Below are 27,436 nucleotides of genomic sequence, written 5' to 3'. Positions count from 1 at the left end.
AGCTAGCTGTTTGTATATGTTTAAGATAAAGAGATGGGGGCATGCTTGGGCACTTAAGAACCTTCTGGAACCTGCTGGGTTTTTAGCAGCTTCCCAATCACTTCTGAGGAATGCAGTTACTGTGCCAAACCTAATTTAGTTGATCACCATTAAGACACTTGGGGAAGAAACCAACCACTTTATGGACACTGGCATTAAAATAATTGATTTTTTTCCAAAAATTTTATTGGGGGAAAACTACAAAACATTTACAGTACAAAGTTTACAGTCACAATTTGTAGTGAACTGGCTCCCCAAAATATATTACAACTCAAGTTGACTTACTCTTTAGTTATACATTCAAAAACATATTTCTGTTTAAGTAGTCTAAAGAGTACATAGGGCTCAGTTCTGTGCCTATGTACAAACAAGACTCAAGCTACTTATTCATTCATCCACCGTCCAGGAAAAGTTTGGGGTGAGGGGAATGGGGGAAGAGAGAGGGAGAACTCCTGACTTTCTACAAAGAAAAAAAAAATTACAAGTTTTGGAATTGAAATACAAAAAAGGCATGTTCATGTACTACGACAAGGTCTCAGATCCAATAGGTGGCCTCTGCGTATATTTAATAAAAAGTGGTAAAACTTTTGTTTTTGTAGTTGAACCCATCCCTACATTCAAATTCTCTCAAGCATTAAGAAAGAAAATACTTATTTGGTTGAGGAAGATTTAAGGCAAGTCCGGGCCTTTCCAAAGGCACTGGGAGACTAATACTGGAGGCCCCTCAATTATTGCTACATTTTTTTTTTAATATACTTAAGGGTAATATCACAGTGGGATTGGCGAAATTAGGCAACAAAAATACTTTTGGTTGATTTGTAAAGCTGGAGTTAGGTAAAAGTCTGATACTTTGAAGTCTGATTGCAAAGTATGCGGTTCTCTTTTCTTTTAAAAGTTGGACGGGCTACAATCTTTTTTTTTTTTTTAATACATTCTAAGAAATCTCAGAAAGATCTTCCTCAAACTACTTCCACAGCATCGAGATAGATTTCTATAAAGAAATCATGCAATCTTTAAATTTACGTAAACAAGAAAAGAAATGAGTGAAATAAATATTACATACAATCTCTTAAATTAAGATTTAACTCATTTACAATAAAATAACCAAGTGAAGTTACAAAAGGCATATATTACTGTGAAAAGAACATACACTCCACATTTCGCCGATTAATAATGGCAATCATAATTTAAACATAATAAAAGAATATATATCTATTGCTTTTCATCATACCCGATAAATACAGTATGAACAAAATTCTCAATGTATACTTTTCACAAGATAATAAATAAGTTAAATAGTTTTTTTCATATTGAGTTGTGGTGCAGTGGTGCTCATCAACTCAAAACAGCTAAACGAAACAAAAATCAGCAGTTATTTGTCAACAATTATAAACTAAACTCGGTTTGAGTGCTTCTCAAGAAAGCAAAAGGCAACATTTTTCTAAAAGAAATATCCACTATGTGGTGGTGATGGAACCGACTTTGGAATGGAAGGGTGGTGTTTTAAGCACATTATGTATATATAGCTATATATAAAACGACAGCGCGGTCATCAAGGCATATTCTTGGCAGGTCGTTGGACTTTATAAGCTTACAGTTCAGTAACGTGGCTTTTTGTTTGTTTACACTGTATTCAAAGACAAATGACCATTAGAAACTTCTCCCAAGAGCAGGCAGTTCACACCTCAGCGCAGTGTGACTAAAGCTTCCCAAGTTAAGAGATGGAATGGTGGTAGCTGCTGGTGCTGGCTTGGTTTTTTCCCCCTAAAGTTCAAAACTCATCCAAGGTCTAGAAAGATAAATGTTTGGATACTGTTTCCCCTCCTCCCGTTACACTTGCCCCGTTTTCTTTTTTTAACATAGATCTGTTTCGTTCATCTCAATACAAAAAAGTTCGTCGGATGTTTTTTCTGCTAAACGAGAATGCAACTTTGTAACAAAAGACAAACCCCCAAAACAAGAGGAAACCGAAAGGAGGAAGGGGCAGCTCGTGGAGCCGGGATGCCCCCAGTCCTCCGAGGGCTCCGCAGTCTTTCGGGCTGCTCAGACCCTCAGGGCTGGGAGAAGGCATCAGAGGGGCGTCCCCGGCGGCCCCCCGACACCTCCTCTCGCAGCTGCCCCGCGGGCTTAGTCGTCGGAGATGGAGAGGCGGCTGAAAATGGGCAGGCGGCGGCCGGAGTCGAGGCTCGGGGACTCGGAGCCGCTGAGGCTCCCGGAGCTCAGGGAGCCGCTCAGGTAGCTCTCCCGGTCCGACAGCGAGTCCGGGGGGCTGGGGGGCGCGTCGAACACGGGCGACTCGGACAGGCGGCGCAGGGGCTGGAAGCTGAAGGGGGGGGAGGCCGGGGCGGCCGTCGGGTGGGGCGCGGCGGGCGGCTGCTGCTGGCTGCGGTAGTAGGCGGCCGCCACGGCGAAGTTGTGGGTGTGAATGGCGAGAGGTGCGATGAGGCTGCCGAGCTCCTGGCCCGAGAAGGGAGCGAAGGCGCTGTTAGCGCAGGCGGCGCACGGGGCCGGGGGCAGCAGGTCCTCGCCCCCACCGCCCGCCCCGTACAGCAGCGCCGCTGCCGCAGCCGCCGCCGCGGCCGCCGTCGGGGAACAGCAGGAGGGCGCGGCGGCCGAGGATGAGGACGAGGAGGACGCGGAGGACGAGCAGGACGACGAGGAGGCGGACGAGCAGGACGAGGACGAGGACGCGGCGGAGGAGGACGAGCAGGACGAGGCCGGCGGCGGCGTCCGGGACGTGGGGCTCTCCAGCAGGGCCGCCTCCAGGCCGCCCGGGGGCTGGTGGTGCGCCGAGGAGAAGCCCGAGAAGCTGAGGCTGTGGTGCAGCTTGGGCCTGGGCTCCCGCGGGTGCGCCGGGAAGGCCAGGTGCAGGGCGTCCCGGGGGCTGAAGGCCCGGAGGTCGCCCCCGCCGCCCCCCGCGGCCCCCGCCGGCGAGGGCCGGCGCTCCTCGGCGTTGTGGATGAAGTGGCAGCGGGGCCCGTAAGGGCAGAAGCCGATGGTGTGGAAGGTGCGGCACAGCTCCGTCTTGTACTTGGGGTGGCGGGTCAGGCTGCGCAGCTCGTGGAAGCCGTGGGCGAACTGGCACTTCTCGCCGTACTTGCAGGTGCCGCTCTCTTCGAAGGGGCGGCACAGCTCCGTCTTGTAGCGCGTGGAGTTGATCTGGGAGCCGCCCGCCTTCTGCTGCTGCTGCTGCAGCTGCAGGAGGTGCTGGCTGCGGTCGCCGTTCTCGCTGAACGAGCGGTCCCGGAACTTGTTCTCCTTGTTGAGCAGGGCCGTGGTGCCGGCGCCGCCGCCTCCCCCCGACGGCTCCTTGAGGTTGCTGTACGAGCCGGAGCCGCCCGGGCTGCCGCCGCCGCCGCTGCCGCCGAACTTGGGCGAGCAGCTGCCGGGGCCCGCGGCCGGGCTCGGGGCGGGGTGGGCGAGGGCCTGCAGGTTGCTGGTGGAGTGCCTCCGGAGAAATCCCGGCGTGAAGCTCGAGCTGGGGGAGGCGGTCACGGGCGTGCCCACGGCCTTCTTGTCCAGCATGCTGTTCAGGTTGAGGTTGGTCAGGGATTTCTCCGTCTGCTAAAGGGAGGGGAGCAGGGGGAGATGAAAAACGGGAGGAGGCACGGAGGGGGTGGGGTGGGGGACGGGGGGAGAGCGGGAGGGTAGGTGCAGAATGACTTCGAGACTTCAGGTCTGTGGGTCCCCCCCGACTTTCAGCTTCTCCTCCCCACCCGTACCAAGACAAGAGGAGAAAAGTTTGCACGGGCTCTCCCTCCCCCACCCTGCCCGCTCTCAGCTTCTAGCACGCTGCAGCTCCGTTTCCTGGGTTTTTCTCGTGCTTTTGCAAACCTACGGACTCCCCCCTCCTCCAAATCACAGGGGCAAAGGCAGAGGGAGCAGCCGGGGCTGGGCAAACGCTGCAAGGCGAGCTAACCCGGTCCTGGGCTGGGCTGAACGCGCAAGCCCCGGGAGCGGTCACGCCTCGCCTTCCTTCTCCGTCCCGGCCGCTAGGATACTTTGCAAACTCCGAGAACGGACCCACCGGGGAAAACGGAGGTGGGGTCGGACTGCTCCCCCCCGGCCCTCCCCAAAGTAGCACGAGAACGAGTCTCAAGACCGAGAGGGCCTTCTGGCTGCCTCCCTGCCCTCTCGCCTACCTTGCAGAAGAAGTCGATGTCATAGAAGGCGGACAAAAGTGTGGTCGACATGTTTCTAGGTCCTGTGATAGTCGCGGATGCAGGAGGAACCCAAGGACCCCACTGTCCAGCAGGGCTCGGGATGAGCCACGACGGCTGGCGGGCGAGGGGCAAGGGAGGGAAGGGGAAGAAAAAGTTTGTAGAGGGTGGAGAGACTGGGGAACGGAGAGTAAGCTTTGGAGTTCTTTGGAGTCCGAGGTAAAAACAAACCTGCTTTAAAAAGCCTCTCCTCTTTTTCCCTGTACCCTCCCCCCGCCCCCCCTAAAGAACCCACTTCTCCGGAGCCAAGGGCACAGCAAGCGGACTGCTGGAACTCTGGGGCCGGCGAACCCTCGCCCTATATAGACGGTGGAGCGGGCCGGGGGAGGGGACAGAACGCTGACCCGGCCGGGGTCTCTAGGCAACACCACCCAGCCGGCTCCCACCGACGTCATGGGACTTCGAGTCCTCCCATAGGCTGCCGCCAATTTTCTTTTCTTTTTTTTTTCCTTTTTTTTTTTTTTTTGAGCCCGGAGGGCGGGGGAGTCGGAGGGGTGGCCCCGGCGGTGCTGGGCGGGCCAGGAGAAGGGAGGGAGGCGGGCCGAGAAGCCGAGCCATGTGGGGCATGGTACGTTTCAGCTCTCCACCTCCCGGGCCTCGTGCTGCAGAGCCCGGGGACTTTCAAACGTGGCTCCGAGGGAGCAGCCTTGAAGGCTGCCAACGCCCCCGGGGACCGGTTAGTCACTCCCTGGGCCCTCCCCCCCGCCCGCCCTATTCACAGGACGAAAGGGATTGCAAAGTGCAACTTTCCACGCCGCCCCAAGCCTAGTTTGCAAAGTAGAGGGAGCCAGAGGAAAGGAAAGGGGTGTGGGGAGGGAGCCAGAGGAAAGGAAAGGGGTGTGGGGAGGGAGCCAGAGGAAAGGAAAGGGGTGTGGGGAGGGAGCACAGGGATTTGCAGTCAGGACTTGCAAACTTGAGGTCCCGGCTCCGCACCCCCTCCCCCCAGGAGGAAGTGCTGCGATCTAACACGTGGAGGAGGCGGTAGGAGCTTCCTCCGGGCCCCGAGGAAAGTGCGCCTGCTCCGAGGGGAGAGGGGGCGTGGGGCTGGTAGGGCTGGAAAAGCCCGAGTCCTCCAGGCTCCGCCCAGCCACCCCCCGCCGGGGCCGCAGTAAACAGGGCTCGAGCGGGCCGGGGCGGGGCTGCGTCCCAGGACGAGGAGCTGGCTCGCTGGTCACATCACAAGACCTTGAGCCGGGGCCAAAGGCGCCGTGAGTGGCGCGGCCGTCCCGGGCGGGGGAGCCGAGCCGGGGCTGGACTGCGGGGGCCATGGCTTTCCTTGCAGCTCCTCCTCTCCAGCCTTTTCGGCTTCCCGGTTCCTGAACTTGGAACCCCCTTGTCCGGGATCCAGCGGGGAGAGGCCGTGAGGTCGGGGCCTCACGCCCACCTTCCGCCAGCCTGAGCTGGGGTGCAAAATCGAGGGGAGCCCAGATCTCTTTCCCGGGGAGACAGCCCCCTCTAGCGCTCCTCCGGGCTGCGGCCGGGGAGCCATTACCGCCCCCACCTTCCCTCCTGCCTTCCGGGGTTCACTCTGCCAGGTGCTCCCAATCTGGGGCTCGGGTTGGGGGTGCCCCGCCCACGAGCTCCGGCCCTGGAGCCACGCAGGCGGAGCGGGGCGCCCGAACCCGTGGCGCTTGGGGTTCCTGAGCTGGGAAGCCCCGCATGGTCGGCCCTGCCCGGCCTTGCCATAGTCCCTTTAGTCAGTATTCATTAAGCCTTGCCAAGTGCCCGTTAGGAAGTTGGGTTTAACATCACTAACCTGCCCTGGCATTAAAATCAGAGGTAGCCTGGGGCTTTTGGTGGGCATGATGAGTAAGGCCCGCAGCCAGGAGAGAGGATGAGGTGACTGAAGTCTAAGACATAAATTAGTGTGATCTTGGGGCAGGTCACCGCACTCAGTTCAGCCCTCTGCTTCCTTCATTTGTTAAATGAAGTTCTACCAGATGATCCCCGAGTCTCTTCTAGATCTAATCCGCTAAATCTCAAAGTTCTGGTGGGTGGGTGGTGGAGGGGACGCCGACTTTACAGATTTTCCCAAGTGGAAGGGATCTTTAAAATCAAGATCACAAATCCTTCATTTCACAGATTAATAAGCGCGTCCCAGAATGGCCCCAGTGGAAGCCCTCAGATCAAATCCAGTTCTTTCTACCAAAGAACAAGTTGTGGACACTAGAACCAGGTGGCTGGAAGCAGATGGGCTTGTGAATGGTGGTAATAACGATAAAGCTCCATCAAAGCCTGTTCGTGCATGGAAGGTGACCCTGGGTTCTCAAAGGCTATGCCAGCGAAGGGCCAGCTCTGTCTTGGGTGCAGTCCGATTACTCACCTTTTGCCTGAGAACCTTGCTAGTTAGGTTAAAAAAGGTTCATCAGCGTATCATCAGATGACTCAGTCAGCCATCACCCCCAGTAGGATCGGACTAGAACCCAAGTCTCAGGGTTTCCTGCCAGTGTTCCCTCCATTATATGTTTTGCTGCCTTTTTGTGTCTCAAAAAGCAAACTCCAAGGGCTAGCCCTGGGATGAGGAAGATCTTGATTCTAGACCTGACTCTTACTTGAACTAGCATTGTGACTGTGGGCAAGTCCCGACTCAGTCATCTCCCTAAGCCTGTAAGATGCATAGGTATTCTTGATTTGCTAAGTGTCCCTTGGACATCACAGATCTCCCTCCCTCCCACCCCTGCCGCCCATGCATCCCTCTGGCAATGGAAATGAACATCTCAAACACTTTCATTCCCACAAATGCCCCTCAGACCTTGACAAACCATTAAAATAACTTTAATTGATGTTTTAAGAAGACATTATTAAACCATATATTTTCCAGATGCTAAGGAAGAACCTGCGACTTTTCACACAGACTAAAAAGTGACTTTCTTGGGTGTCTTGAGCTGAAGAGTGAACCTGGTTGCTGTAAAACACACCCGGATTGCTTAATATTGAAATAAGTGAATCTGTGACTCTTCTGAAGTTGTAAATTAAAGGGAAAAAGAGACTAGAAACTTTGCCCTATTTCGGAGTGCTCTAGCAAAACCCATGCGAGGGTGCCACCTCCTGGGTGTTCTGGGAGGCATCAGGAAATTCTAAGAGGTCTCCAGCTTATAGCATTCAAATGGATGGATTAGGGAGGGAGAGAAAAAGAAGAGGAGGGAAGAGAGAGAAGGGGAGAGATTGTTAGTTTTCCTCTGTAAATGAAAAGCTTCTTGTCACTTTAATTCAACAAAATATAGAGAGAGAAGGTAATAATCATTCTCCCAGCCGGGACCTTCTTATCCCATGACCCTTTCTAAGAGCTTGGGGGACTCCTGCTAGTTTCTTTGCAGGCTACAGATTTTTCAGTGACTGTTTTTGATCGAACACCTTGGGAGGTGCGGGGAGACAAAGAAATACTGTAAGGCTCTTTTAATGACTTTGGACAAAATATAATTTTTAAATTATAGGTCACTGCAGGTCTCCAACATAATCAAATTATCTGTATGAGGTTGCTCTTTAATTCACACAGATTTTACAAAATGGAAACATTTGGAATGTATTTTTCTTCTTTACTAAAATAGAATAAAATTTAGAATCTGATCAAATAATTCAAATAAGTTGTCCCCCCCCCCCCCCTTTTAAATCACATTAAAAACATGAGAGCTGAAGGGGAATGCAGACAGGGTTAAGCTAGACTCTAGGGAAGAAAATAGCTAATTCAGGCCTGCAGGTGGCCTGCACCTGGGAGCAAGGTAAATCTCACGTTTAAGGGCTCCACCTCCAACGGTAGTTGCAATAAACTTGGCTGGCTTGCAAGAACTGAGTAAATGTATTAAGAAGAAAGATCCTTCTGTAAGAAGGGACACTTGGTTCACTTCAGTGGGGAAGAGGGGGCACAGTGAACAAAAAGATTTTTAATTTAGGTAATATTTCCAGCATATTTGGTGTAGGAAAATAATTCCCCAACTCTCCACCACATGCCTTTGCCACATCACTCGGTAGATTTAGGCTTTGTTCTCTGTAGAATTACATGACAGGAAGTAGGGTAATCTCAACAGCCCAGGTGTGGGGTTCTCCTCCTTCCCTTGAAGGAAGTCTAGCAACTTCAGGCAAGCTAATGTCCTTTCCTTCTGGATGCACAGTCTTGTATAGTCAGTAGTCTTAGAAAATTCAGGAGTTGAAGGCAGCTCGCTGAATAGTTGTGATAGGTGTAGGTACTGCTGGGATGCTGCTTTTCTCAGTTGACTGAGCTCTTCGGGATCCTGGGAAGGCCAGCTTTTCTTACAGAGGGGAGACAAGTGCTTGAATAGATGGCTGATGTAGGTTAGTGTCTCCGCCCAAAAGTTCACTTCCCCTTTGTCAAACACAAAGTCATCTTCCACCTGAGCCAAAAGAACAAATGAGCAAGGTGAGAAATAGGGAAAGACAGAGAACAAACGTCTTTCCCTCACAGTCCCTGAGAGACAACATTCGATAGGGAAAAACATGGAATTTGGAGTCAGCAGAGGTGTAACCAACTTGATACCTGTTTTGGGCAAGACACTTCAGTCTTCTGCACATGGGGCTAATCACAGAATCTGAGAAGTCACTCAGTCCCATCTGTACAGGAATCCTAGTCACAGATTTCACTTCTTGAGGACAGGCTCTGTCTTTTGCCTTTTTTTGGATCCCAGCACTATGCATCGTGCCTGGCACATAATAGGTGCTTACTGTTTATTGACCGATTGATTTAGAGCTGAATGGGACCATGGCACCTTAGCCATCTAGTCCAAACCTCATTTTATAGCTGAGGAAACTGACAAACCCAAAGTTACACACCTAGCAAAGCTAGGTTGAACTGGCAAAGCTAGTTGAACCCAGGTGACAGGATGATCCTAGAATGAGATCTTGGATGTCATCTAGTGCAACACCCTCATTTTACAGATGAGGAATTGGGAGTCTAGAAAAGTTAAGTGACTTGTCCAAGGTCACACAAATAGTAAGTGGCAGACCTGAACTTCTGACTCCAGATCCTGAACTCTTTACATTGCATCAGCCTCTGATGCTAAATCCAGTGCTCCTTCCTCTCCATCACAAGAGGAACCCAGTAACTACTGAGAGAGCTGACTCAACTTCTGGAAAATTCTGTTTAGATTTTTCCTTACAGTGAGCTGAAATCTGCCCCTCTGAAGCTCGTTCCTGCTATTCCTAGTTCTCTGCTCTGGGTCTTAAAAGAACAAGTTCAACCCCTATTCTGCATGACCTCAGAAAAGCTTCCTTGCCTCCAAGTTTTCTCCTCTTCATGTTAAGCATTCCTAATTCCTTTGGTCAATCCTGGCATGTCATAGTTTTGAGGTCACCATCTTTGTCATGTATCCAGAAAATGCGGTGCTTAGAACTCAACATAATGCTCCAGATGAGGCATGAGAAGGGCAGAAATGGGGCTGTTTGTATTCTGGATGCTACTTTGCTTAATTCAGCCTAATTCACATATTGAAATTTTGGGGCTGATATATTGGACCACTGATTGAAATTGACTCTGAAGTCTGCTAGAATTTCCATTTCTTTACCTGAGTTATTGTGTAGTTATACTTCTCCCATACGTATTTGCAAAACTATTTTTTTTTTAAAAACACAAACACAGGACTTTACATTTATCTCTATCAAATTTCATCTTCCCAGAAAAATAAAACTACTTCAGGTTTCTACCTCATGCCTATCAGATTGGCAGAGACTACCCCAAAAAAGGGGAGTGGGTGGGAAATGACAACTGTTGGCAAGGTTGTGGGAAAATAGGTATATTGATGCAGAGATGGTAGAGATATGAACTAGTCTAGCCACTATAGGAGTCATTGGAAACTATACTCCAAAACAGTCACTAAACTGCATATACCCATTGATCTGGTGATATCTTTAATAGGGTTATACTCCAAAAAGATCAAAGAAAGAGGAAAAGGACCCATATATGCAAAAAATATTATAGCAGCTCTTTGTGTATGGCAAGTAACTGAAAACTTAGGGAGTACCTCTCAGTTGGGGAATGACTGAATAAAATTATGGTATGTGAACGTAAGAGAATATTATTATGCCATAAACAATGAAAGGGAAACCTAGGAAGACATATGAATTAATGCAGAGTGAAATGAACAGAATTAGAAGAATTTATACAATAACAGTAACACTATAAAGAAAAATAGAGAGACATAAGAACTTTGACCAATGTCATTACCAAATGGAGTTCCAAAGGATTGTAGTGAAAAATACTATTGACCTGGTATACCATTATCATCAAGTATTTATTTTTAAAATAAGTTTTATGCCATTTTCTGTTTTTTACATTACCATACTCTCCCATATGTCCTTCCTCTTTCCCCTCACAGAGAACCATCCCATATGACAAATAGCACTTTTTTTGGAGAGAAAAAGGCAACACAACTGATAAATTGAAAAAGTTCAAAAATGCAAAATGTAACACCTGGGGACCTCCCACCTTCACAAAGCGGTGGGTTGGGTCTTCTCATATTTCTTGTTTGATATTTATAATTTTATTACATTTACTTTTGATTTTGGAGGGGAGTTCTCTCCATATACGCTGTTGTCGTTACTATGTATATTGTTTTCTTGGCTCTGCTTACTTCCCTCTTTATTAGTTTATAGAGGTCTTTCAGTGCTTCTCTGTACTAGGTGGTGCAGTGGATAGAGCACCAGTGCAGGAGTCAGGAGGACCTGAGTTCAAATCTCACCTCAGACACTTGACACTCACTAGCTGTGTGACCTTGGACAAGTCACTTAACTCCAATTGCCTCATCCTGGGTCATCTCCAGTCACCTTGATGAATATCTAGTTACTGGATTCAGATGGCTCTGGAGGAGAAGTGAGCCTGGTGACCTGTACGGTCCTCCCTCACTCAAAACAAAGTCAAGTGCAAGTCGTCATTGTTTCTGTGATGGCATGGTTTTCTTCGGCAACGTAGGATAAACACACATACTCATCACATACATAATTTCTATTAGTACAGTAATATTCCATTTCATTCGTATACCTCAATTTGTTTAATCATTCCCCAATTAATGAGCACCTACTTTGTTTCTAATTCTTAGCACGGGAAGTGCTGCTTTCAGTCTTTTGGAGTACATGGGGACCTTCCCCCCCTTATCTATGGGGTTCTTTGGAGCCCAGTAATGGAGACATTTTAGTCACTATTTGCATGATTCCAAATTACTTTCCAATTATTTTGATTTGCTTCTTATTGTTTTGATTTACTATTAGTAACTTGGAGCACATTTTTTTGTGTGTGGTTATGAATTCTTTGCAGTTGTTTTATGAACTTTGTTCACATCCTTAGGCCATTTATCTATTGAGGAATGGCTATTATTTGTATATATACATACACACATATATGTATGCACACACAAACCTATTACTTCACTTTCTATCCTAGATGCATTAATGTTATCTGTACAGAAGCTTTTCAGTTTCAAGTAATCAAAATGATCTATTTTATCTTTTGTAATTGTCTCTCTCTCTTGCATGGTTAAGAATACATCTCCCACCCATAGCTATGAGAACTATATGAAGGGCACCAGAGAAGCCATGGGATGGAGATGAGGAAGGAGAGCACACATTCATGGAGGGCAGGCAGAGAACTGGGAGATGGAGCTCGAGGAACAGTTAAGAAGGCTGTTGGTGGATTGTAAAGTATATGAAGGGGAGTAAAGTATGAGAAGAATGGAGAGGCAAGGAAGGGGCCAGTGTGTGAACTATTTTAAAAGATAAAATATTTTCTGTTTGATCCTGGAAGCAAAAGGGAGTCACTGGAATTTACTGAAGAAGGGCTCCCTCCAGTCACACTTACTCTAAAGGAAGGTCACTTTAGCAGCTGAGTATTAGGGCCTCAAGATGGTATAGTGGATAGAGTGCTGGCCCTGAGTTCAAATCCAGACTTAGACATTTACTAGCTGTGTGACCCTAAGCAAGTCACTTACTCCTGTTTGCCTCAGTTTCCTCATCTACAGAGTGAGGTGGAGAAGGAAATGATAAACCACTCTAGTACCTTTGCCAAGAAAACCCCATGAAGAGTTGGACACAACTAACTGACCAAAAGAAAGGGGTGTTGTGTGTATATATATGTGTGGTTGTGTACATATATTCTGTGTGTGTATATGATTTTATATATGTGCATGTATATGTGTACACACACCCACACATGCTATTGCAATAGTCCAGGTATAAAATGATTAGGGCCTACACCAGAGTGCTGGTTGTGTAAGTGGAGAAAAAAGGATGTGTACTAGAAATGCTGTGAAGGGAGATATGACAAAGTGCAGAATGAAACACACTTTTTTTCTGGACATGGCCAAAGTAGAAATTTATTTTGTTTAAATATATATACATACAAGGATGTTATTTGTCTCATTGGAAGTGGGAAGAGGGGAATAATGATGGGGTTACCAAAATGGGGGAGAAAGCAGGAAACGAGAGTCACCGAAGCATTTTTTAAAATGCTCAGAGGAGAGTAGAAGGAAGGTCAGTAGGCAAGTACAGACAAGCTGGGTAGCTTTGGAGACAACATACTGAATTTATTATTTGCTTAAAGAGAGAAAAAGCTGGTCATAATAGAGATTTGTGCCTTCATAGAGGGTCCTCTTTTGGCTCTACCTTGTAAATGGAAATGCTTATCTTATTTGGTGTTAAGTTCAGACTAAAAAAAATTCAAAGAACAAATAAAATTTCATGTTCCCCACAAAATGTATGCTCTCATCTGGGGCTGATAGAGTTGATCTTGGGTTCTTGAAGACAGTGTCAACATAATGCAAACCTCTGGAAGGATCTACTATGCTAGAAGGACTTGGGATCTGGTCTCAGCAATAGCCTTTGTTTGCTTTCCAAAGACCAGCCCAGCTGAGTCTGGAGAGGTTGCTTATCAGATATTTGTAACATCTGTAGCATAATACTTGTAGCACAGTGCCTGGCACATAGTAGGTACTTAATAAATATTTGTCCCCATCCCCCGCTTTGGCCCCTCCAAAGAAGCTGGCTCTTGGGTAATGAATTCTTTGATCATGGCAAGCTATGAAACACAACAATCACAGTCCTTATCACAACAAAAAGTCACCTAAGACAAAAATCAATACCTACCCGTATGCCCACTTTTTCGTTTCTACAAAATTTTTATAAGAATATTCTACATAAACATTAAAGTCATCCTTGATGATGATATAAGATAGGAACAGTCAAAGTTCCACAAACAATATTCCATAGTAGACTACATCTTTAGTCATAGTTAAATGTGTAGAGAATACAAGATCCCATTGTACTTAATATTCCTTGACTACAAAAATGGTATTTGTTTCGGTAGAACAAAGTCCCTCCTTATGGGAGACCCTCTAACCAGATGTCTTCCATGCACATGTTAAAACTGTACAAGATTCCTTGCAGGATGCAAAAGAAGGAATAATGTTGTTGAAGATCCTCTGATTAATAATTGATTATGAAGCAAGGCATAAAACATATGCTTGACAAAGTTGGTTACAATTCTCATAAAGAATATTCAGTTTGGGCTCCAAATGGAAGAGATTTCCTACCTAAAATCAGGTCCTCCATTTCTGCTGTTTGTGGATAACATTCGCAGAACAATGCAGGACCATTTAAATGAGATCTATGATCACTTAAAAAATGTTTGATCTAACTATCCACATTACAAAACCAAGTAGATGATGCATGCCCATGGTCTAGACTATGACTTGAAAGGATATGCCAGATAATGCGCTGACCTGTCAGTTCCTTCAAATGGGCAATGATTTGGGCCTAGAATTGAACAGGAAAAGAGACAGCAAGCTGAATCATTGATTTTTGGGGGGGGGGAGGCCCAGGGGGGAGAAATGTAGAGCATGCATACCTATGGTCCAGCAACAGAACCACTAGGCACATCCTCTAAAAAGGTCAGAGATAGAGGAAAAGGATATTTATGGCAGCAGCTTTTGTTGTAGCAAAGAACCCGAAATAAGTGGGTGCCTATCAACTGGGGAATGGCTGAACACATAAAGGTATATTAATGTAATGGAATATTATTATGATACAAGGAATGATGAAAGGGACAGATTCAGAGAAATCTGGTAAGGCTTTTATGAACTGATCTAGAGTTAAGTGAACAGGACAGGAGAACAGTTTACACAGTGATGTTATAACATAAAGGAAAACAACTCTGAAAAGATTTAAGAATTCTGATCAATGACCAATTTTGACTTCAGAAGACAAATAATGAATCACGCTTCCCATCTCTTGCAAGAGAGGTGATATAGATTAGAGGTGTGATAAGAGGTGCACATTCTCAGAAAAGGCCAATGGGTGAATATGTTATGCTTTACTGTACTGACACAAGGGAGAGATCTGGGGAAGGGGGTTGAGGGATAGAGTTGGGGGAGGAGTGCAGGAAGGAAAAAGAGAGTCGATGTTTTAAAAATGAAAACAGGAGGAAGTTCAGATGGGGACACAGACAAGCAGGGCAGGGTTGGTGCTATCATGTTAAATTTGATATACTGTTTAAAAATGTACCAGATATTTGTGGTTTCATATGCAATCTTCTTCTTTTTTGTTCCTTCCACACTGAAATGTTCATGTTTGTTAAATTTATAATAAAAAAGAAAGAAAATGCCCAATGTTTTTAATGACCTCAAGTTTTACCCTGAAACAAAGCCCAAGGTTTTTAAAAGCAATATTCTTCTAGGGAGGTTGTGAGTCATGGAATACCACAGTCTTGAGCATTAAAATTGTGGGCCACTCAAAGTACAATGACAGGTTGTTCAGAGGGCCGCCACACCATGCCTTCTGTTCTCAGCCCTCCATCTTCATTTAACAGCAGCAGCATCCAGTATTTATAGAGCATTTTAAGGTTTATAAAATGCTTTACAAATGCTATCTCATTTAATCCTCATCTCTGGGAAGTAGGTGCTAATATCATCCCCATTTTACAGATCAGGAAACTAAGTCTGAGAAGTTAAGGAACTGTGCCCAGAGTCACACAGTCAGTAAGTACCTGAGGCAGGACTCTAACTCAGGTCTTCCAGCTCAATATTCTATCCATTCCATCCCTCTAGAAACTTGGACTTTGTCCCTGGGTCCCCTTTTTCTCTGATAGGTAAGCTTTCACTTTCTCCTGCTGGGGTCCTAGTCTTTGTGACACTTCCCTGCCTCACCCATGCTCTCTTTTATATATAACCTTTTCTTCTTAGAATGTAAACTCTTTCAGGTTACGGACTGTATTGTTGGATTGTGTCAGTATCCCTGGCTTTTAGCAAAGTGCCTGCCTGACACATAGTAAACTTACTAAATATTAGGTCCGTATGTCTGTCTAGCTAGTCTGTCTATTTATCTGTTCAGTCAGTCTTTCTTGTTTATCTATCATCTATCTATTTTGTCTTTCTTGTCTGTTTTTCTATTTGTTATTCTGTTTGGTCTGTCTGTCTTGTCTGTCTATCTGTCTACTTGTATGTCCTGTCTGTCTATTTATCTGTCTTGTCTGTCTCTCTGTCTATCCTCTCCATCTTGTTTGAATATCCATTAGTCTGTCTAGTATACCTGTCTGTCTCTCTGTCTGGTCTATCTTTCTATTTGTCTGTTTGCCTGTTTGTCTATCTACCTATGTGAAAAGGGATACAACAAATGAAGGAGTAGATGAAAGCAGCAGCCTTGGAGCACAGATGTTGGATTTCGAAAAGGAGTCGGTTTGAGGGCTCCCCAGTGGACAGCTTGCAGCCTATGTCAGTGTGTCCTTGGAATGCTGAGATTCTGGAGAGAATTCGAATTCTCTCCCAGTGGAGGATTCACAGGAGCCCCTGGACAACATTCACACAGGATGAAAAAGTGCAAAAAAAGAGGTGATCTGTATATTCAGAAGGATTAGCCACATCAGTGAGCTAAGAGCACTGAGGTGAATTTCATCTGATTAGATCTGACTCATCATTCTAACCTTTCGACTCCTTTTTAGATCCCAGCTATGTCACTCAATGTGTTAGCTAATCCTCCCAGCTTTGTGTCCCTGGAAAATTTGATGATTATGCCATAAAAGCCTTCATCTAAGTCACTGACTAGAGTGCTTAACAGCATGAGAGGAAATGTGGTGCAGTGGATAGAGGATGGGTTTCAGAGTCAGGGAGACCAGAGTCTAGGTCCTGACTTGGACACATACTAGCTGTATGATCCAAGGTAACTCACTTAACCTCTCAGTGATTGAAGTAATTCTCTGCAAGATGCTGATCTGAATTGGCAGAGGTAATTTCTTTTATTGGATGCCCATGCCAAATAAATCACAGATGGGATATTAAACAGTACAGAATACTGAAGTAAGTCTGGGGGACTTTGCTAGAGATTTACCTCCAAGTTCTACCTTTTATACTTATTAGCTGTGTGACTCTCGGCAAATCATCCAACCTATATGAGCCTCAGTTTCCTTGCTTGTAAAATGAGAGAGCTGAACTAGATGGTCTCTGGTCCTCCCTTGTCTTTTTATATGACCCTGTGTGCCATTAATGACTGACTAACTGTTCTCAGGGTCTGGTCATCCAGCCGCTTCAAAATATACAATCACCTGGCCCATATGTCTCCACCTTGTCCACAAAGACAGCATAAGAAACTTCTGTCAGATGTTTGGCAGTAATCTATGTAAGCAGCATCTCCCTGATGTAGGAAGCCTATCAGTTTGGCACAATGTGCTCTGGATGAGACTATGTTTGCTCCTAGTGGTCACTGGTTCCTTTTGTAGATGTGCACAAAGTAACTAGGTAATGCTGATTTTATAATTTTCTCAGGAGAACTGAGTCAAATTTATATGAATACAAGTCAAAGAATATGAACAGGCAGTTTTCAGATGAAGAAATCAAAGCTATGTATAGCCATTTAAAAATGCTCTAAAACACTACTGATTGGAGAAATGCAAATTAAAACAGCTCTGACTACCACCCTATACCTATCAGGATGGCTAATATGACAGAAGAGGAAAATGATAAATGTTGGAGAGGATGTAGAAAAATTGGGACACTAATGCACTCTTGGTAGAGTTGTGAACTAATCCAACCATTGTGGAGAACAATTTAGAACTATGACCAAAGGGCTATAAAACTGTGCACATCCTTTGATCCAGCAATACCACTACTAGATATGTATCCCAAAGATATCATTTAAAAAGGGAAAAATACCCACGTGTACAAAAATATTTATAGCAATTCTTTTTGTGTGGTACGTCAATGTCATGGAACACGGGCAGGCAGATGTCAGAGAAACCTGTTAAGACTTCTATGAAATGATGCAAAGTGGAGTGAACAGAACCAGGAGAACACTGTACACAGTAACAGTAACTGTGCCATTGGCGACTATGATAGACTTAGCTCTTCCAAGCAATACAGTGATCCAAGACAATTCCAAGACTCTTGAGGGGAAATGCTGTCCACATCCAGAGGAAGAACTGGCGGAGCTCGAATCCACTTTCTTTAATTCACTTCCTTTAATTTTTTCATGTTTTTTACCTTTTTTCTGTTTCTTTTTTTACAACACAACCAATATGTAAATATGTTGTATATGACTGCATATATATAATCTATATCAAATTGCTTACTGTCTTAGGGAGGAGGGATGGGAAAAAGAGAGGGAGAAAATTTGGAATTCAAAATTTTATAAAAACTGAATGGTAATAATTGTCTTTACATGTAACTGGAAAAAATAAAATGCCATTTTAAAAAAATGATTTTTTTTCTCTGGAATCCAAAGCTCATTGGTCTATAGTTTGTACCCTCTTCCCTTTTCTGAAAAATCGAGACTTTTGTCCTCCAGTCTTGAGGCATTTTTTTTTTCTTTAGGGTCTTTCAAGTGTCACTGATAGCTCCGCCCCCATATCTACCAGCTCTCTCTAGAACAGTACTAATAGAATTGTTACTACCCAGCTGAGGAAAATGTCTGGTGCATATTCTAGTACTTCAGAAACGAGCTTTTATCACTATTACTGAGATTCACCTCATTCGCCCCCTTTGAATCATTCTCTCCAACTCCTTCCTCTTCTGACATCCAACTGGGCCCTCTCCTATTCGTAGCTTGTCTTTGAAGAGGTGCACACATCCCTTCCAACCTTGAAAGTGACTTAAAAAGATGACTGTTCTTTTAAAGTCAAAATGACCTTTATTTAAAAAAAAGTATATTATAGAGGCCTATTGCCATGTGGTTGTATTAGAGCAGCTGGAGTGGGTAGAGACAGGAAGACCTGAGTCTGAATGTGACCACAGACACTCTGTGACCCTGGGCCAATCACTAAATCTCTGCTTGCCTCCCAAATGAGATAATATTTGTAAAGAGCTGTGCAAACTTTAAATGCTAATGATTTAATAATCATTTTAAAATTATTAAATATGATTACATTACATGTGGACTTTAGCATGCTAGTGGGCCTCAGCCTGGAAGATTTTTACAATGGAGATAGGGAGAGAAAAGAAGGGACAGTCTTAGCAATGACTCAAACAGTAAAAGCAGTATCAAAGATGAGACACAAATGTCTCTGTTACTGGGAACCTGATTCCCATAATGCTGTGTGACCTTGTAGGGTTCCTTCATCACACTCAGGCTGCCGTGGGGACCTTCTTGTGACAGGCACTTCTGGGAGGCCTAGGGGGCTTGTTTGTGCCAGTGAAGTCTGATCCTCGCTCTTTTTAATTTGGTTGGCTGACTATGGGCCATGACTCGCTTCTCTGTGTCTTGGGTTTCCTATCTACTGAGGGAACACATTGGCCATTCACTGATCCCAGGTGGGGACCAGTACAGGTTACTGATGCAGCAAATCAGACACAGGGGAAGAGCATGGGCTTTGGGATCAGGGGAAATTGCGCTTGAATTCCAACTCTGCCCCTTACCACCTGGGTAACCTTGGGAAAGTCACTGAACCATTTTGGGCCTCAGTTTTCTTAGTTGTGAAATGAAGGGGGTCAGATGAGAGGCTCTCTTCTAGCTCTCAATCAATGAATCTATAACCCAAGGTAGTCTGGAAGAAACTTGCAAACATGGATCATTCTGAAATGCTTCCTCATCATGGGCTCATTAAAAACACTTGAAAAATTTATTTTATTTTTAATTTATGAAATAAAATAACAGTGTAATAAAAAAGATAATTGCACATGAAACTGCAATCTGTTATATATAACTTGCTATTCTTTTTAAATATATGAGTTATGATGTAAATTTTTTTCTCCCCCCCTTTCCCCTTCCCTTCTCCCCCTCCCCCTTAGAGACAGTTGTGGTCCCTACCAACAGAGGATCATTGATTGACAGGTGGAATTTAGTGGTTATTATAATATGGATCTTATCATATAGATGAGCCTGGTGGCGAATCTTAGGACAAGTGTAAACTACAGTCATTGAGTAGGTAGTGGACAAACAGTACAGTGGACAGAGCACCAGGCCTGGAGTCAGGAAGATCTGAGTTCAAATCTGGTCTCAGACACTTACTACTGTGTGACTTAACCCTCTTTGCCTCAGGTTCCTCCTCTGTAAAATGAGCTGGAGAAGGAAATGGCAAACCACTCCAGTATCTTTGCCATGAAAACCCCAAATGGGGTCATGGAGAGTCAGACACCACTGCACAACAGCTCCAACTTACCAATAGTAAACAGTTCTCTCTAACTCAGCTAGAACTCTAGAGGGCTTCAAGCCCCAAGTATAAGAAGGCTGACATGACTACAAAACTTGAACAAACTGAAGCTGGTTTCCTAACTGATCTCTCAGTTTTATTAAGAATATCCCAACAATACGGTATTCACAGACAGTGCAGCTGACTCTGCCATTGGCCCTTCTCTCCAGTAAAAGGAGACTTTCATGGGGTGAAGCTCCCAGTCCTAGGATTTCCATTACAAGATTTCAGATAGCCCTACATTGCTGAGATGCTCATATTACCTGAGACGTGTTCTCCACACACTTCCTGCTATCATCTTCCCCCAGGAGCCATCCTAGGAGGATGGGGAGTCCGGCGGTCAGAGGGTCCCATTGAGGGAGCAGCTCACACAACAAGGCCACAGCCAAGTCTAGGGCCATCGAGGCATTCACCAAGGAGAAGGCAAACTCTGAAGAGACACAAAAAACAGGCGTCTTCTGTAAGGGCTCCTCAGAGACAAGGAAGGAAGAGACAAAGGCATCTTGACAACTAGGAATAGGCATCTGTTCTATTTAAAGGTTAGAAAGCAGATATGAACTGAGTTGAGTTGATCTAAAGAACATCTATGCTTGCGGCTGTGTAAGCATGAACAAGTCATTTCTTCCCTTGAAGGTTCAATTCTCCTTCCCACCCCCACCTAGGAAATGTTGAAAATGCAGTGGCTACTCATGGCACAATCCCAATATTGATCAGCATGGAAGCTTTAACTTGCTTTGTTTTTCTGACTTGGGTCAGTTTGCTTCTCCTTAGGCAGCCCGGTAGCTCCTGGGGGCTGCCATATTGGACTTAGTTCAGATCAGCTTTAGCTGATCAGCTTTAGTCCTACTGCAGTTTAGAACTTATGAACTCAGGTGTTCCACCAGCCTTAGCCTCCCTCAGAAGCAGGGATCATATGAGCCATTAAGGATTAATTCCTTAGCTTGCCTCTTCCCATACTCTTTCAGAGTAAACTCTTCTTCCAGAGGTAACAAAGACATCTTAGAATGAATGAGTTAGTCATATACTATCCCTTTCTAATAAGAGGGATCCTGCTAGCCAGCATAAGGACATTGGGTACCTAGGGAATGGAGGAGAAGATGTTAAAAGACAACTTCAAAGACTACTATTTTGCTTTAAGTTGGGGGTGGGGGGGAGGAGAATGAATGTGTGTATGGGAGGGGGGCTGTATCCAGGGAAATGTGTTATCTTAATTACCTGGAAGCTGTTCTAATGTGGGCCAGGTCACACAGATGATGTAAGAGGTAGTCTTTTGAACTCAAGCCCCCAGGTCCAAACCCTTTCCAATACACAATGCTCTCTCTCAAATGGAAAGCAGCCACCCTTTGGGGACCCACAGGGACAACAGATCCGGATCCAACCAAGTCTGCACACAAAGATCTCATTTCTGCTGAGACATAAAAGGACCCAGACCCCATCCATTCACTGTCACCCTCTGCCAGCAAACATGTCTGCTTACCACGTTTCCAAACTAGAAATGACTAGGGCACATGCAGAATAGCTTTTGAGTTGAGCAGGGTTTTCATCTCATACCCACAGTGTTAGAGCAGCCTCAGGATTGCGCACCTTGTCATCAGCAGTGGGGAGGAAGTGAGCAGACATGTTGAGGAGGAAAATCAGAATTTAGTGCCCAAGGCTGGGCCCTTTCTAACAAGTGGGGGGCATTAATAATAGTGCAGTGATGCCGGTGTACCTCGGGGAAGTAACTGTATGATGAGCTGGGTGAGGGGGAGCACTCCTAGCAGGATGAGAATTATACCTGAAGGGGCTACCCCCACAGAGCTGTGGTGAGGCTCAAATGAGATAATACATATTAAGCAGGGATTATTCTCATCAATAAAATGGGGAAACTGAGACACAGTGGTAACTGGTCTGTGGTTACACAGCTAATGTTTGATGCAGGACCTGAGCCTGAGTCTCTTCTGCCTCTATAAGCCTAGTGTTCTATCCTCAAGGCTATACTTCCTCTCAAGCACATAGCAAAACTGTGGACAATCAGTAAATAGGACTAGCCTCCGGTGGGTGGAGAAGGTAGCTGCCCTCAAATAACTCCTTTACTTGGTCTGCTGATGCCTGAAATTCCACTATAAAAATTTCAATTCTTTGGCTTCAGACTTTGTTCATTTATAAAATAAAACATCCCTCTTGGAGGGGTCCCACGTTCAGTTTTCTTCAGTTGCATTCACATCACTCTATCCACTCTAACCTGTCTCTTCTTAAGGATGACTGTTGGGAGAGAGGAGATGCGAACTTCACTCTCTTGCAGAGAACTGTACTTGTTCAGCTGGAAGTGTGCTATGATAGAAGCCACATTGAATCTGGACTGAGGAGACCTGGGATTGAATCCTAGCTCTCACTCACCAAATAACCTGGGCCAATTCATTTTACTTTTCTGGATCTCAGTTTCCTCTTCTGTAAAATGAGAGGGTTGGAAAGGAATCTAGTCACTTGATGATCTCTAAGGCTCTTGGGAATCTGTGAAATGTTTGTTCCATACCTACGATGTGCCCAGTTGTAATGTTGGCATCTGGGGGTAGAAGGTAGAAGTGGGTAGTAAGGGGAAAAAAAGGAGCACCAGTAAAAAAGAAAAGTTTAAAAAAAAAGGAGTGCTTCCTGGTGTCTGGCAGCTAGGAATAAGAAAGATGACCAGTAGCATCAGAGTGGAATAGAATGGAAAGTGGAGAGACTAAGGCAAGGTGAGTAGTTAGAGAGCTGTTTTAAGTAATAATCCAGGCAAGCGATAATCACAGGATCAGAGCGTAGGAGATAAAAGTGACCTTAGAAATGCCCTAGTCCAACTTCCTCATTTTCATAGATGGGGAAACTGAGACCCAGAGATGTGAAGTGATTTGCCCAAAGATCCGAGATTCAAATGCAAGTGCTCTAGCTCTAAATTCATCATCTTACTTGATGAGGGCTTGACCTCTAGTTCAAGTAGAGTGAGGTGGTGAGGATGCAGGGGTAGAATTGATAGGACCTGGCAATTTTCATATGGGGCTGAGAAAAAGAAGGGAGTCATAGATGCTTTCAGAACTTTGAGTTTGGGAGATTAAGAGGCAATGGTGGGGAGATGATGGTGCCATTAACAGGAATGAGGCAGTCAGGAGGAGAGAGCAGATCTCCTAACCTGTTTCTCTGGCAGTCTTTCCCTACTCTAATCCAATTCAGCAGTAATGGATTTAATTCAACAAACATTCAGAAAGTGCCTACTATGTGCAAGGCACTGGGCTAGGGAAATGGGGACTTGGATCCAATCTGTGTCTTCAGTGGTCTAGGGAACTTCCAGATGAAGAAACTCCCTTTCCCAGTGCTAGGAAAGTTGCTGCCTTCGAGGAAAGTAGTCTCCCTAAAACATGAATTTAAAGAAATAATTCTGTTTTCTTCTCTCCTCAGTGCCCTCACTCTGTTTCCTTCTGAGTATAGGTGCAGAGAGGGTGATTAAGATGGTTTCCTGGGGCCCATGTGCAGATAGCTAGGGAAGCTGTGGCACAATCTGGAGCAATTCTAGCCCAAACCGCCCTGGTCCCCTTGGGTACTCTGAGGGCAGAGTGTTCCTGACACTAAGATTAATGTTTTGAACAGGTTTGGTTGTTTTGTTCAGTCATGTCCAACTCTTCATGACCCCATGGACCATACTGTCCACGGGGTTTTCTTGGCAAAGATCCTAAAGTGGTTTTCCTTTTCCTTTTCTAGTGGATTAAGACAAGCAGAGGTTAAGTGACTTGCATAGGGTCACACAGGTAGAGAATTCTGATAAGGCCAGATCTGAACTCAGGACTTTCTGACTCCAGGCCCAGGGTTCTATCTACTGAACCATCTAGCTACCTCCTTGAACATGGTAAGTTCCTAATAAAAATTTAATGACTGAATGGATAGTGAATTAATTTAGCTAACAGTTACTCACTGGGCTTGTACAAAGCTAAGTACTATGAAGGGATACAAGAAAAGGCATTTTAATAGAAGTGTTACCAGAAAGAACACTGGTGTAGAGTTAGAAGATTTGAGCTCAACTCCTATCTTTGACATTTATGGGTTGTGTGATCTTGGTGAGTCCCAGTTTTCTCATGGGCAAAATGGGAATGATGGTATTTGCTTTGCCTCGCTCAGAGGTGCTAGAAGGAAGGTTTGCACAAATATGTCACTGTTATGATAAATGACCTTAAATATATCAAATATTACTGTGTGGGAGGGGAAAAGTATTTTTATCTACCTATCTCACACGGATGCTGTGGGGACAGTACTTTACAAACCTTAAAATGTTATATAAAAGAGAAGTCTTAATAAGAGAGGCAGGATTTCCAGCAAAGTCAGCAATGTAAAAAGGTTCTAGTCAGGCCCAGCTCCCTGGAGACCTGGGAATTGTCACTGTTTTTGTGCCATGACCCCTTTGGCTGTCTGGTGAAGTCTATGGATGGCTTCTCAGAATAAATGTTTTTAAACACATGAAATAAAAGTTTGTAGGATTATAAGGGAGACTATGTTGAAATACAGTTATCAATTAAAAAGCAAGTTTATGGACCCCAGGGTAACAACTCTTGCTCTCAACCTACCTAGAGAACCCTGGCAAACAGGACCAAGTGAAGCAGAAAATAAACAAACAGGAAATAGGGGCAAAGAAACCCGCTGCTGCCAAAACCATGAACCCAAAGCTCTCTAAGATTCAACTATAAAAGACAACACTATAAACTCCTAATCTGAACCAGCAGCAAAGGATCCCCATCCTCCACTCTTCAACTTTCTCCATTCACCACCCCTTTAGGGCTTCTTATACCTGAAGTCTATTGAAGGGTCTCTGAAGGGTCTGTGGACCCTAGGTCAAGAACCTCTGCTCTAGCCCAACAACATTCTCAGTCACTCATATGCTCTGTATTCATTTCTGTGTCTTTACTTCCCATTTCCCCTTCGGGATTCCTCCTTCCTCTTCTCAGTCTATCTGCATGCTATCTATGATAGAGCCTAGTTGAAAACCCACTTCTTCCATTGGTGGACCTAACTGTTCCTGCCTTCCCTTCCCTAAACATATCCTTTGGGCTACTTACTTGGCTTTCCATTATATTCTGTTTTGTCCTGTTTTCCAAACATTTGCTGCACTAATGTTGTTTTCCCGTTAGATGCTAAGCTCCTTAAAGACTGGGGGACAAATCATACAATAAAACTTCCCACTTAATGGAGGGCTCCATAGCCTTCCAATAAAGTCCTACTTCAGAGTTACCTCATGACATGTAGATTCTCAAAGGGCTACGTCAGTGAAGTTCAAGAACGGTTCAGTGTTAGGCTCTATGTCTATGGTTTCCAGCTAAGTCTGGAGAAACAATGACTAGGCTAAAGAATGATAAAAAATGTTTTTAGTCACAGCAGGTCTTAAAAGACTGTTGCTAAGTAGTGTGTGTGTGCGTGCGTGCATATGTTTGTGTGCGTGTGTGTGTGTGTACACGCAATCTGCTCTGGTTGAAGGAAGTACCCATGCTGAAGAAATTAGGGTTGTGAACTCCTTTAGTGTCTTTTACAGCCCTGGTTCCCAAAGGGGGTGTCATGGTCCCCCCAGTGTGTGGCAAATTCACTAGGTTTGCTGTGACTTTTTGGATGTCATCCTATTAAAAGAAAACATATATATAGTTTTCATTAACATAAATATTACTTCCCTAGTATGTGTAAGGTAGTGAGTATAGTATTTGAAAAATAAACAAAACTTCTCTTTTATATATACACAGCAATCTAAAAACACAATAGATCTTGAAATCACAAAGAACTCGCCAAAAAAAAAAGGGCTACTCTTAGGAAAATGTACATGTAGGAATATCCCTACAGTCCTGGAGCATGTCTAGATTCCTTTCATGGCACAGTGAAAGAAAGAAAAAAAACTCTCAGCATCAAGTTCAGTGACAGACACATAGTAGGCGCTCTAAAAATACTTGTGGCACTAGCTCAGCTCCAAACCTGAATAGTAGAGCAGCTGGAGAGGATGTTGGTCCAGGGAGAGGGGTTCCTTCTGGAGAGTGCTCCAGACACCCTTCCTCTCTGTCACCCATGGAGACTGTGACAGGTGACCTCGCCAATACTGTCCAATCTAAATATTTTGCTCAGTGTGACCTTTCCCTGATGAGACAGGCAAGTGTTCTTATGTGGAGGAAAGAAGAGGAAAAAAAGCTATCGTTTGACATTCAAGGGTGAATGCTTTGAAGAACTATAACATTTGGAGTGTTTAAGACTTTTCTGTCTGTTTTATAGCTGTTGCCTTACAGAAGAAGCAAAAAGACCAGTTCTCTACTCTTTTCCTCGAAAAAAAAAGAAAAAAATCAGACCTCCCACAGATGCATTCATATGCAAAAAAATCCCATCTGATCACACCAGATGTAAACATTTTTTCCTTTGTGACCTATTATGTAACTAGAAAACTTCATGCAAATTTTTGTTTTTTAAGACCACAAAAAACCCTCTATTTTTGGTAAGTTGCAATACAATGGAATTTTAAAAAAATACAGATCCCACCCAGAATCACTGCATAGACATTCTTTTTTTCTAAGTGAAAAAATTTTAAATGGACATAGCAAAAGAGAAGAAAATTTAATGAATATTTTATAGGAGAGAAAGACTTGTGCTTTCTACCCACCCACTCAGTTGCATTAAAAAAATTGATAAATCAAGCTGTAGTCTATTACTTATTCACTCAGTCGTGTCTGACTCTTCATGACCCCACATAGCATTTTCTTACTGGAGGGATTTGCCATTACCTTCTTCAGATCATTTACAGATGAGGAAACTGAGGCAAACAAGGTGAAGTGGCTTGCCCAGGGTCACATAGCTAGTAAGAACTGAACCCAGGAAGATGAATCTTCCTGACTCCAGGCTGGGCATTCTATCCACTGTGCCATCTAGATGCCTATTCATTCAATACCTATTAATAAGAAGTTAAAAACTTATAAAAAGCCTTAATTACTTCTAACTCCTCCATCCCAATTTGAACCACATCATACACAGTAGATAAGGAATGAGCAAAAGAAAACACTAACTTTGAATAAATCTGGGAAAAAAGGCAGGGGCTTAGAAAGGGAGGCTCACAGACTGAGGCAAAAAGGATCCCGGAGGTTGGCCTCACTCAATGTAATTCAATAGACATTTCAGTGCCTACTGTAGGTAAAATCCTGACTTCATCCCCAAAGAAACAAAGGTAAAAGAGGATATTTTCTGCCCTCAGGAAGCTTAGATCCTAAAAATCAGGACCAAGTATACTGAATATAATTATATTGTACAAGCTTGGACTCAGAAAGCAGTTGAGAAAATGTACATCCCCTCCTTGCTCTGAAGAAAGGGAGATTACAGGAATGAAATACTGCATACTGAGGGAAGTCAAGCAATGAAGCACTTATCTATAAGCTAGGCACCATGCTAAGTTTGGGGGATGCCAGGAAGGCAAACGCAACCCGTGACCACAGGAAACACATTCTAATGGAGGAGCAAGATGAAATGAAAACAACTGATGTACGTGGAAGACGCAGGACACAACCATGGAGATGGAGAGATGGGGGGAATATCAGAATAAGTAAATATC

General features: G+C 44.7%; 2 protein-coding genes and 1 long non-coding RNA gene across 5 annotated transcripts in view; 1 reads left to right on the top strand and 2 right to left on the bottom strand.

Moving 5' to 3' along the window:
- Nucleotides 1-194: 194 nt before the first annotated feature.
- ZFP36L2 (ZFP36 ring finger protein like 2) lies at nt 195-4,537 on the bottom strand. 2 transcript variants are annotated; one of them, XM_072635752.1, is made up of 2 exons: nt 4,182-4,537; nt 195-3,603 (listed from the first exon to the last, which is right to left on the bottom strand). In XM_072635752.1, exons 1-2 carry the CDS (start codon nt 4,230-4,232, stop codon nt 2,167-2,169), a joined length of 1,488 nt encoding a protein of 495 aa, XP_072491853.1. In that variant the 5' UTR covers nt 4,233-4,537; the 3' UTR covers nt 195-2,166. The 2 variants fall into 2 exon arrangements, with proteins under 2 accessions (XP_072491853.1, XP_072491854.1); XM_072635753.1 differs by having other exon boundaries at nt 195-3,600; nt 4,182-4,530.
- A 249-nt stretch (nt 4,538-4,786) lies between these two features.
- Nucleotides 4,787-7,826, top strand: LOC140521076 (uncharacterized). The gene is made up of 2 exons (XR_011972777.1): nt 4,787-4,935; nt 6,342-7,826. It is a non-coding gene; the product is annotated as an uncharacterized lncRNA (long non-coding RNA).
- THADA (THADA armadillo repeat containing) overlaps nt 7,019-27,436 on the bottom strand; it is a 433,436-nt gene continuing 413,018 nt past the window's right edge. For both annotated transcript variants that reach the window (XM_072635750.1, XM_072635749.1), the window contains 2 exons: nt 20,133-20,299; nt 7,019-8,608 (listed from right to left, as the gene is read on the bottom strand). In XM_072635750.1, coding sequence (XP_072491851.1) covers nt 8,231-8,608; nt 20,133-20,299 — 545 coding nt within the window. In that variant the 3' untranslated portion in view covers nt 7,019-8,230. The remainder of the gene's footprint in view (nt 8,609-20,132; nt 20,300-27,436) is intronic.

This window comes from Notamacropus eugenii, chromosome 1 (genome assembly GCF_028372415.1).
Source record: "Notamacropus eugenii isolate mMacEug1 chromosome 1, mMacEug1.pri_v2, whole genome shotgun sequence".
Classification (NCBI taxonomy): Eukaryota; Metazoa; Chordata; class Mammalia; order Diprotodontia; family Macropodidae; genus Notamacropus; species Notamacropus eugenii.
The sequence above is the reverse complement of the archived record's forward strand: the minus strand, read 5'-3'. Positions and strand labels throughout refer to the sequence as shown.